The following is an 11,955-nucleotide window of genomic DNA, read 5'->3' on the forward strand; positions in this document are numbered from 1 at the left end:
CCGCCTGGGCCCCCAGGGCATTCTTGGGACTATGTCCCTGTATGAGGACTGTTGGGTTTAACAGCATGGGCCTCAGGAGGGGCCCTATATTCACTCCAGTTCCAGTGTGGACTTCCTTCTCCCTCTCACTGCCTGCCTCCCAAAGGCACCCAGATGGCTCAGGGGCTGTGGAAATCAAACCCAGGCCTCCAGACCCCTAAGTTCAGGGCCCAGTAGCCACCACAAGCACTGGACTAGGAGTCAGCAGGCCTGGACTTGGATGTCGGCTTCAGGAAGGGTCCATTCAAGGATAAACACCACCCCCCAAGGTCCCTGCTCCAGGCTTCACTGGAACTTTTTAAGACCTGTCACTCCATTGGACCTGCCACCCATCAACTCCTACCCAGTTCCGAGAGGGTATAGGTAAGAGCAGTGTGCTGGTGACCACAGGAGGCTGTTACAGGGCTTTCGGCTCAGGAGAGTCACGACTAACAGAGGCCCTGGGAGTTGTAATTGTGTCCATCACTGGGACCTGCTTCAAGATTCCTTGCTGTTGTAAATATTAGGGGCAGCTACACGTAGGGTTCTTACCCTACCTTACCCTTAGTGCTCTCCAAGCCAGCGGCACCTGCGCGCTCCTTGCTCTTCAGCAAGCTCACCCTGTCCCAAGGCCCAGCGCTGCATGGGGTTTGCCCCCATCTAGTCTGCTGCCGGCTCCCAGCCCTGTCCGGCAGCATCCCTCTCTCCACAACCTTCAGTGGCTCCCAGGAACACCTCAGGGCTTGGCGGCACCCTTCCATCCTTGGGTCCCTTGTGTTTGAAAAGTTCGTCTCGGCGTCATCCAAATTCAAGTCTCTGGCCCTACCGGGGCATGCTCGGAACTCCAGACTCTCAGCTCGTCCGCTTAAGGAGACCCGGGGGTCTTGGAGGCCTCTCCAGGTGGGGAGCCATTCTCGAACTTTCATAACTAGCGGCGTCCAATCCCGCAGGCCTTAGAGAGTCAAGACGTTCCCCGTGGGCTCGCCACAGTGTCCCCATGACATTGGCAAGGACGAAGAGGTTGAGCAGCTGAGTCGCATCCAAACACCGTGAGGGGCCCCAGGGCCGAAGCAAGGCGAGTGCCGCTCCTCGCGGAGTGCAGTTGGAAGGTTACCTGCTCCAGGGCGCAGTGTACCCACTGCAATGCCCCTGCCCTGGGCCGCGCGGGCGGGCCCGAGAAGCACAGTCTTTGTCTGCTGTGCCCCATGATGCCCCCGCCCACTGTGTCCGAGGCCACACCCTCCAGGAGCTCCCAACCAATAACATTTGGCGGCGACACCCAGAGCACGGGGTGTTGTCCGCGCCTGGTGTACCCATTGGTTGCGTTCTGCACGGAGGTGGGGGGGGCTGCGGCCGGCAGGGCGGGGCGCACGGCTAGAGGTGATACCCCGCGTGCTGGACGCTGGGGGAGAGCTTTCCTAAGAGTCATCACCCAGATCACCCAGCCGCCACCCGGACCAGGCTTGCCAGACAGTCAGAGCCCCGACGGCCCGGGGGCCATAAGAGTAGTAGGACTCAGGCGGCTCGCGGGGCCGGGCCATGGCGCTCGACTTCCTGGCTGGATGCGCTGGAGGTAAGGAGTCTCCAGGCATGCCAGGCTTCGCAGCCTGCCTGGTGCGCGAGGACAGGTGTCTTCTCGGCTCTCCGTGTGGTGTGCACTGGGTGCTAGGTATCCCGGTGACACCGCGACTTGGCCAGAGGCAGGGACAGATCGGAGGATGCGGGCACGCAGCCTAAGGATTCTTCCCTCCTAGCAGCTGTCCAAGCTCGGTGGTGACACCGAGCGACCTCCTAGAGGGCTGGCCTGACCCTAGGCGCCCAGTTCTTCCCAGGTGGTGCTTTGAGCTGCTGGAGGGCGCAGAAGAGGAGGAGGTCATCCACTGGGTGGTCAGGTCAGCCTGACTCAGGAATGCTTGAGGCGGAGAGCAGATTAGGTTTGCCCATGACGCGATGGTGCGAACCTGTTGAACCCTTAGTGCCTTTTCTTGTACCTAGAGGCGTAGTTTATTTAGTAAGTATTAAGTACAGAGTCTGGATCCATTGGGATTCCAGGTAAAATTTCCGAGATGGCAGTGGTCTGGCTGGTTATGTCAAGGCTGAGTTCAGCCCTGAGGCCCGGGCCTGGCTCACCCACCTGTCCTACTGCCTTCATCAGCTACCGTCACAGCCCTACCCGGAAAGGTCTCACCTGGAACAGTGATTGACTGCCCTTGGCCTTAGGTGCTTAATCCGTGCTTGTGTCTCCCTCCCTGGGTGGAGAAGGCTGGTCTGTCAGGATACCTTCCCAGGGCAGTGATGTGCCCACAAAGTGCTTGAGAGTGTTACCCAGTCTTTCCTTTGTGAGCCGTGGGAGGAGGATGAAGCCCAGGGATTTCTAAAAGTTGGTGAGGAATTAGAGGCCCAGAAGGGGTCCCATCTTAGCCCCTACCTGTGGGGGGGAGACCCCCTTTTATGGCCAAGGCCCCCTTATGTTGTTGCAGTCTTCCCAGGGCCAGGGTTCCCTCTGTGGTTGCACCCTAGTCAGTACAGTTGTCCCAGGGAGCATCTAGTCACCCCTTGGCCAGGCCTGCTTAGAGACCCAGACCACCCCCGTGATTCAGCCACCCCTTCCCTTGGACTTTGGCTCAAGAAGGCTTTTCTTACCTGTGATGCCCATCCATCTTCACCCAGCCTATCTCAAGGGTATCATGTGCCCTACGTCCAGCCCCAGTCTGCATTCCCACCCAGGGTGCATAGAGAGTGCCCAACTAAAGGGAAGTAATACAGGGTAGGGCTGAGATGGAGGTCACCTGCAGAACCTCTTCTGGACCCATCCAGTAAGGGAAGAAATGTCGGGGTTGTAGCCTCAGGCTGCTGGAGGAGGGGGCAGACAATGGTCTGATTGTGTCCTAGGCGTGCCTTCCAGATTCCCAGCATAGATGCTCTGGTAGAGGCTCTGACCTTCTAAAGCAGGGGATCTGACCTTCTAAAGTGCCTGCCTGGAACGGGTGATGATGTGGCCTCTCTTCCCGAGGAAGACCCGCATGTGGGTGTGCCTGAGTGACCCAGCACAAATCCTATCCTGCCTTCAGTCTCTGTGGGAGACAGGGCAAATATCTTGACTAATGGTTGGCTTCTACCCATTCCCTCCTGTGTAAGGATGGGTCTCAAATCTTGAGGACACAGTGGCCCCTGGGTTCTGGATAGGGCATGGACCAGTGTGACAGAGAAGTACCAGGTCAGCAGGCAGTGTCTGTGTGGCGGGAAGAGACCTGTCATCTCTGCCAGAACTGTGCTGCCAGGTGTCCATCCTGTCCTCGGAAGCTCGTGGTATCAGATTTGCCCTGGCTTTGGATTTGGGGTATCCTCTTGGAGGTGGTCAGGCAGGGCTCCCTGACTCTCAAAGGAACTGTGTGGTCAAAAGGATATGGGTAGGGAGTGGGGGTGCCAAGACCTGCCAGCTTGGGACTCTCCTGGGGCTTCCCAGCGGAAGGGGTAGGTAAGAGGCTTCATAGTCTCTGCAATATCTTGGAAGTGGCAAAGACTGTTTTTGGCACCTGTGAGCAGCTGCCCACAGCTGGGCTTTCTGCTGGCACCAGAGGACCCTTGGAGGAAGAGGGAGGAAGGCTAACAGGGTATCCCAGATGCCCAGCATACCAGCCGTGAGTGCTAGGCCTTCCGAAGCCCTAAGAGATTCAGATTAGCCTGAGAAAATAAGTCCGGAAGTAGGATTTGCAAATACAAAGCATGGTAAACAGGCGGTGGACCACTGGACTCTGTGAGTCCTGGTTTTGCCCCAGCAACCACTAACCAGGAAGTTAAAAGCAGGTGAGAGCTGGTGTCCAAAGGGAGGAAACAAGGTCCCACCCCTAGAAATAGGATGTGAGGGTCTCCAGGAGAAAAGAGCCTGCCTGGAAATGGTGGCGAGGGGCAAGAGATTATAGTGGAAATTTCCCCGGCTTGGAACTGAATGAATCTGCAGCTCGAGGGTTGGTGGAGTGCCAAACCGGTTGCTTTAAAGAAACAGGCACACCCTTGGCATCCCCTGGCGACATTCCTAAAATCCACTCGTGAAGTCCCCAAGGTGTTCTCATAAAACAACGAGGAAAGGGTTAGCAGGCTTCCCAGCCCCAGCACTGGATGTGGCTAGCAGACTCCGAGGGGAGAGGACTCGTGGGAAAGTGGCAGTGATGGGGGCTGGGGTGGATGGGGCTCAGGGCTTGCTCACCTTTTCTCCTATGCAAAGATTGGAGTGTTACTAGACTGTGTTTTACTGAACTAAAAGTGCTGAACACTGAGAGAGCAGATCTAAGGGAATCTAGATGTGGTAGCACACTTTCAGAGACGGGCTCTCTGAGAATTTGAAACCAGCCTGGTCTAAATAGGGACATCCAGGCCACCCAGGGTCACATAGTGAGACCTTGTCCCAAAAAGAAAAACATTTTTTTTTCTTAAGAACAGAAGCATGAAACATGGTGGACATTACTGAAGGGTGCAAAGCATAGTCTGGGCACAGACGTCACCCGTTAGTGTCTCCCAGCAGGTTCTGTGACCAGTCCTGTCTGGCTAGGACCAGAGCAGGGCTAAAGTTCCCATTGTAACACTTAACTGGCCACACACCACAGATGTACTGCTATGAACATTTCGGTTCTGGTTTCCTCATCTGTAGGATGAGTTAATCGGCTCTGGGGTGGGAGGATTAAGATCGGTGTGAACCAAGGGCAGTGACCCGAAGTTGGTGATGTTATTGTTCATTGCCCAATATTAACCACTGTAGTTACACATAAAGTACTAGCAACCAAAGGGGACTTCTTTCTTTCTGCATTGCTAAAGCACTGTGAGCAAGCACTCTACCATTGGCCACCGGCCAGCCCCAAAGAGGCTCTTCGGCAGATGCTTCCTAGAGAAGGAAACCTCACTGACTTCTGTTTCTTCTGGAAAAAAATGGGGTCATTGGGCTGTGGGTGGGGGTACAGGGGAGTCACACAGCTGTTCACTACCCGCAGGCCACTCTGAGGAATGTTCTTAGGGGAGAGGTGAACCTTGCTCTTGTGGGTGGGGTCTCTGGCAGGCCCTTAAGTGATAAATATACCCAGCGTGACTCAGAGTAGAGCAGCATTTGGGAGGTACTTGCCAGCAGGCAGCAGGTCCTCAGGCAGTATTTCCTAGGAGTTCCTAATCTCCATCCAGGACTGTGGTGGGGTAGGGCAAGGAGGATGCTAAGTACCTTTCAGGTGAGCTGAGTAGGGTCAAGACAATGAATCCTTTTGTGAGCGGTCCCTGAAGGTAAGAAGTAACAAAAGGAAAATTCAAATCCTGATGGTGGCAGGCCAACTTCCAACTTCAACTTCCCTGAGCCTCCTGTGGTGCCCTGCAGTGCAGTTCCCCAGGGGACACAACACCTCAGGGAGCTGCAGGGGAAGGCAAGGGACACAGCTTTGAGTTAAGGGGGTGCTGATTGCCCCCTGTTACCAGAGGGACGGTTGCAAGGATTCCTGGGATAGGCCCAGGGTACACACACACACACACACACACACACACACACACACACACAGGATTCCTCAAAGTTCTGAGGCACTTGGTCATGGGCACGTTTTTCTTCCAGGTGTGGCAGGTGTGCTTGTGGGACACCCTTTTGACACAGTCAAGGTAAGTCTCCTGTGGAGGTACAGACAGGTTGGGTCAGGCCTGCAGGGTTTCTGCCCCAGGACCTCAGCTTTCACAGAACAAAGCGACAGTGCCTCCCTCCTGGGCATCTCCCACAGAGGCTGAACTGCCTTACTTGGCCAGCGGAGGCTGAGGTGTTGATGAGCAGGTTTCTTATCTGTCAGAGAGAGAAAGCCTACTCTGTTCTGATGTATAATTTCTCTGGCATCTTCTTTAATTATTATCGTATTTTGTGTTTTGCCTGCACGTATGTCTGTGTGTCATGTGTGTGCCTGGTGGAACAGGAGTTTCAGGTGGGTTGTGAGCAGCTGTGTAGGTGCTGGGAATTAAACCCAGATCTTCTGGGGGAAATCAGCCAGTGCTGTAAATTGCTGTTGTTGGGCCTCGTGAGTAATGCTATCTCTTTAGCCCCACCCCTAACATCTTCCTGAAAGAAAATAAGAGGTGGGAAAAGACAGAAATATAAGGAACCAAACCCTACTGAGCCAGGTGTGGTGGGTAGCACACCTGGAATTCCAGCCCTGGGGAAAACTGAGAATTTGGGACCAGCTTGTGTTTGGAAAATCTACCTCATCAGCTGGATGTGGTAGCAGACACTAAAGTAGTGGCATTGGGAGGCTAAGGCAGGAGGACCACAAGTTTGAGGCCAGCCTCACAAACACACACCTGAAATAAACTTGAGGGTATTTCTCTCCTGGTCCTTCTGGCCCGGTGCTTGTCATGACTGTCTTGAGTGCTGGCATGTCCCTGCAAGGCAGTGTCACCCAGCAAGGTCCTAAGGACCACCACTTTCAAATGACCAGGGCTCTGGACATGGACTCCTTGGGGTGGGTACATCCTGAATAACCTTGATTAACTGGAGCTCCAGGTTAATCAAGGAGACAGATCCACATCCTGTGGTGGAAAACTCCTGTGGAAGTTTCCCCTGTGGCTGGAGTTGTAAGTGTTCAAGCTAGTCACATCAGGACCCTGCCTCGGCTGTTCTGCCGGCTCCCAGTGGCCTGTGAGCGGAAGGGCCCTAGACCAGACTTGTATTTGGTTCAGGCCCTAAGCCAGGCTCCTTTCCCACTCGTGTGAAGAAAAAGCTGGAGGCAGAACACAAACACACTATCCTGCATTGGGCTGAGCCTCACTTCCTGGTTCTTCCTTTTTTTTTCTTCAGTGAACCAGGTGTTTGTTGGCAAAGAAAGTAGCTCATTAATTCAGAGGTGGGATTTCTTCCAGTGTGGATGTAAGAGCCTGCCTTGTGCACTGGCTTTGACCTTACAAAGCTATCCTTGGTCCAGGAATCTGTGAGGTGAGCGAGTGGATAAGCTTACTAAGGTCCGTTGTTTACTGTGCACCAGGATGACCTGTGCCACGTTAATGGGTTAATGCAGGCTCTAGACAGCCTTGCCCCATCACCTGGTAACCCTGGGGAGAAGGCTGGAGAGCACACTCCTGGCAAGCAGTGGTCCATGAATTCCATTCATAGGCTTGCAAGAGCAATGCTCTGGTACACCCTGTCCACAAGACGACCCACCATGCCCACATTCTGCCTGGATGCCTTCTTCCACCCACAATGAGGCTGGCCATAATCATATATCATCGTGTTTCTACCTTGAGGTCAAATGTCTCAAACACCTCCCACAGCTGTGTCCAGCTAGTAAGAACAAGGATCCACTTCCTCAGCCCGCCATTGCAGAGGCTGCTGACTTGACAGGTACTCGCTCCTAAAGCAGGCCCCTCAGGCAAGAGAACACTTTTGGGGGCTGGAGAGATGGCTCAGTGGTTAAGAGCATTGCCTCCTCTTCCAAAGGTCCTGAGTTCAATTCCCAGCAACCACATGGTGGCTCACAACCATCTGTAATGAGGTCTGGTGCCCTCTTCTGGCCTGCAGGCATACACACAGACAGAACATTGTATACATAATAAATAAATAAATATTTAAAAAAAAAAAAAAAGAGAGAACACTTTTGTCCTGGTAGTCCCAACTCCTCTGAGATGCCATAGGAGTCACTCCCCTGCTTGTGGATACCTGGAAAGTGGTCTTTCAGAAAATCAACTGGTATATTCCCCCAACCCCCAACTGTGGTTGGGCCATTGGCATTCAAGCAAACTGGCCATAAGAAAGCTATTTGTTCGTTTTTGTTGTGTATGGGTATTTTATCTGTCTGTCTATGTGTACCAGGCGTGTGCCTGATCCCCATGGAGGCCAACATTGGATCCTCTGGAACTGGAGTTCCAGTTGAGCCACAGAGTGGGTGCTGAGAATTGAACCTGGGTCCTCTCATAGAGCAGCCAGTGCTTTTAACCACTGAGTTCTCTCTCCAGCCTCTTGCATGTGCTAGGTAAACCAGTGTAGCTCTATCGCTGAGCTACAACCCAGCCCACGGCTGACCCTTTCTGAATCAGATCTAGGGAGCTTCCTAGCTCTTGAAACCATGATGTAACCTAGCTTCCCCCCCCAGCACAAACATGGATTCCAAGTTCAGTATGCTCCCTCCATGCCGCCATGACGTCAGTGTTTCAAGAGCAGATAAGCTCTCAGGCAACAAAGAGTGCATTGAGGTGGACATGGTTCTGGGCCACTGGGCCTGGCAGTGTTCCCAGCTCCTGGAGTTATTGCTATGGGTACGTAGGGGAGCTGTCAGCTGTCTGCCACCACCCGTGCCTCATGGCTATGGTTGTCAAAGGGCTGCTAGCAGGAACTGAGCAGGAGCAGAATGGAGGCCCAGCATCCCACCCTGATGGAGGTTAGAATTGTGACACAGGCTGGGATTCCCCTTCGGCCTCAGCCCTTAGAGCTGGTCTGGTGGTAGTGCACACGACAGACCTCCCCTCCACTTGTCTTGGGGACTCCCAACCCATCTGCAGCTGGCTATCCTTGTAGCTGGTATCTCTCAAACACCCCAACCTGGGCGCGCCCTGGGATCCCAGATTCACAAAAAGTTACTTGGCTGCCCGCCTTGTGCACTGCAGGTCAGGGGAATTGCTGCAGTGGCTCTGCCTGTCCCTGCTCACTGGCTCTGCCTCTGCAGGTGCGGCTGCAGGTACAGAACACGGAGAAGCCTCAGTATCGAGGGACACTGCACTGCTTCCAGTCCATCATCAAGCAGGAGAGTGTAAGTGCCCGGGGCGGGGCAACTGTGGGGGTGGGGTGCAAGGCTGGGTCAGAGGCCCAGGAAAGGTCATCGGGGTACCCACGAGGGCCCATGGGGGTGTGAGTTGATTACTGGGGCGTCTTGGATTGAGGACTTTGCATCTAACAGAATTCTGCATGCTTCCTATGTGCAGCCGGGTGGTTAGGGCTGCCACTTGTGTATGGAGGGCCTGAGGAGAATGGCTGGGCAATGCAAGCAGGGTGGCACCCTTCATCCTGATGGCATTTCTGTCTCTGCAGGTGCTGGGCCTGTATAAAGGTCTGGGCTCACCACTAATGGGGCTCACCTTTATCAATGCACTGGTGTTTGGGGTGCAAGGCAACACCCTTAGGGCCCTGGGCCAAGACTCACCACTCAATCAGTTCCTGGCTGGTGCAGCAGCAGGCGCCATTCAGTGTGTCATCTGTTGCCCCATGGAACTGGCCAAGACAAGGCTGCAGCTGCAGGATGTGGGCCCCGCTCGAACCTACAAGGGCTCCGTGGACTGCCTGGTACAGATTTACCGGCACGAGGGCCTGCGTGGCATCAATCGAGGCATGGTGTCCACACTTCTGCGCGAGACACCTAGCTTTGGCGTCTACTTTCTCACCTACGACGTACTGACGCGTGCCATGGGCTGCGAGCCAGATGACCACCTGCTGGTGCCCAAGCTGCTGCTGGCAGGGGGCACATCAGGCATTACCTCCTGGCTCTCCACCTATCCTATGGACGTGGTTAAGTCGCGACTGCAAGCCGATGGGCTGCAAGGAGCCCCTCGCTACCATGGCATCGTGGACTGTATGCGGCAGAGCTACCAGGCTGAGGGCTGGCGAGTCTTCACACGAGGACTGGCCTCCACGCTGTTACGTGCTTTCCCCGTCAATGCTGCCACCTTTGCCACAGTCACTGTGGTGCTTACATATACCCGGGGTGAGGAGGCCCAGCTAGACAGTGAGGCAGTTTCGGGCACCTCTGCCACCCCTGCTGGGTCTGCTGTGGCCCAGCCTTCCAGACTGTGATGCTGTCTCTCCTACCAACTTCCCCAGCGCCACTTGGCTGAAACCTGACACAGATAATGTGGCTCCTCAGCCAGTCAGTCTCCTTGCTCCTAGTATCGCCAGCCTATACCAGCTGACCTTCAATTTTCTTAGCTGTAAAATGGGGACTCTTCATACATGGTACGTTCGAGAAGGTCAAGCCTGGTTAAGTCTACACTGCAGACAGCACTGCCAGTGAGAATTTCTCAAACCCTACACTCCTGGGCTCTCTCCTGAGCCGACTATAACAAGCTGGCCAAGGACCCACCCATTCCCCAGATCCTGGACTCCATCCAAAGTCCCAGGAAGATACTTGGCCAGATCTCACTGGTAGGACAGTGTAGAGTGCTCCTCGTGCTTCTCGGCTGCTGCCCTTGAACTGCAGATGGGGTCTGGGGTTCTGGCAGCAAACCTGTTGAGGATCCTGCTCATGCACGGTCTGCATGGGGAGCAGGCAGGCTGCTGCCTCAGTGTCTCTACAGTGAAACTGTGGCAGCTGTGGCAGGAGATCTTCTCATCCCTGGGCTTCTAGTTACCTGTCTGCAAAATGGGGACATGGGTCAGCCATGTCTGCCTCACTACTGCCAGCCAGGATTCCCAAGAATGGGTAGGCAGAGGGCCCAGGAGAACACAGTGTGGGTTGCCCCTGTCCCTGGTCTTGGCAGCGGTACAGTAGAGCCAGTTTGGGTATCTCTCCAGCTGCCTGTCACTGTTGGACAGGACCCTCTAAAGGAATAAAGCCTTGTTTTCTAAGTGTGTGAAGCTCCTCTCTGCATGGTGCAGGGACTTCATTTCATTCCTTATATCCTGGATTCAGTGGCTATCTATGGTCTATGCATGCACTTGGATCTGAACACATGCCTTGGGCAGGTCAAGGGCACATCCAAGAGTTCCTGGTCCACATGGTGGTGAATAGAGGCACGAGGATTACTTAAGTAAATCACAAGCATGTCCTTTAGCAAGTATTGGCTGTCATTCCAGGAACTGGAGGCCTGTGGTGGGGACATAGGTCCCCTGGTAGAGGAAAGGTATAAGGGGAGCTATCTGATGACCTGGGCAAGTAGTATGTGCCTTGTAACATGTCTTTCTCTATCCTGCCAGCTCCCAAATTTTGATGTGGAGACATTAATTATGCAAGCTCAGCCTTAGCTTAGGCTTGTTTCTAACTAGCTCTTATAACTTAAATCATTAACTCAGCCCATTTCTATTAACGTTACCATGTTGTTCATGGCCTTTACCTCTCCTCCTGCATGTCCTGCTTCCTCTGCATCTGGCTGGTGATGCCCCCTTCTTTCCCGGAGCTCTCTCTGTCTGGAAGTCCCGCCTATACATCCTGCACAGCCATTGGCCATTTGGCTTTGTATTAAACCAATCACAGTGACATATCTTTACACAGTGTAATCAAATATCTTGTACCATTTCCCCCTTTTTTGTCTAAATAAAAAGGAAAGGGTTTTAACTCTAACAGTAAAACTATACACAGTAAGAATAATTATAAGATAAAAATTATACTTACAATATCCAGTCCATTTGTATTTGGCAAATTTGGATAAATTACTCTATTATCTATCTTGGTGAGTTCAAAGTTTTATACCTAAACCATGTTTTTTTTTTAAATATTTATTTATTTATTATGTATACAATATTTTGTCTGTGTGTACGTCTGCAGGCCAGAAGAGGGCACCAGACCCCATTACAGATGGTTGTGAACCACCATGTGGTTGCTGGGAATTGAACTCAGGACCTTTGGAAGAGCAGGCAATGCTCTTAACCTCTGAGCCATCTCTCCAGCCCCTAAACCATGTTTTATCATAACCTGTATTACCAACCCAAAACTATCTATTTAGACCTCAAAACATTTTCTTAGATAAACAATTTAAGCTTTTATGTCTTTCAATTTTATATGCTTTATACTTTTGTGAATTTCTTTTCTGAATTTGATGGCAAAGAAAACTACAACTATCTGGTCTTCAACTCCATCAGAGACCCAAGAAGGACATAATATTACCTGAGTAAGCAGGAAGTACACAGCAAACAACTTCCCAAACTATAGAAATGGCAGAAACAGCCAGCTGCCTGAACAGTCACCTAGGTTTCCTCTGCAACACTGGGGCATCCGTCTGGGGCCTGCA

The 11,955-nt window shown here is 53.0% G+C and overlaps 1 protein-coding gene across 2 annotated transcripts; it reads left to right on the top strand.

The window, feature by feature from the left end:
- The first annotated feature begins 1,408 nt into the window (after positions 1–1,408).
- On the top strand, positions 1,409–11,243 carry Slc25a29 (solute carrier family 25 member 29). 2 transcript variants are annotated; one of them, XM_057782875.1, is made up of 4 exons: positions 1,409–1,591; positions 5,603–5,646; positions 8,685–8,768; positions 9,047–11,243. In XM_057782875.1, exons 1-4 carry the CDS (start codon positions 1,558–1,560, stop codon positions 9,803–9,805), a joined length of 921 nt encoding a protein of 306 aa, XP_057638858.1. In that variant the 5' UTR covers positions 1,409–1,557; the 3' UTR covers positions 9,806–11,243. The 2 variants fall into 2 exon arrangements, with proteins under 2 accessions (XP_057638858.1, XP_057638859.1); XM_057782876.1 differs by lacking the exon at positions 5,603–5,646.
- The last annotated feature ends 712 nt before the right edge of the window (positions 11,244–11,955 follow it).

The sequence above is a fragment of the Chionomys nivalis genome, chromosome 10 (genome assembly GCF_950005125.1).
Source record: "Chionomys nivalis chromosome 10, mChiNiv1.1, whole genome shotgun sequence".
Taxonomy (NCBI): domain Eukaryota; kingdom Metazoa; phylum Chordata; class Mammalia; order Rodentia; family Cricetidae; genus Chionomys; species Chionomys nivalis.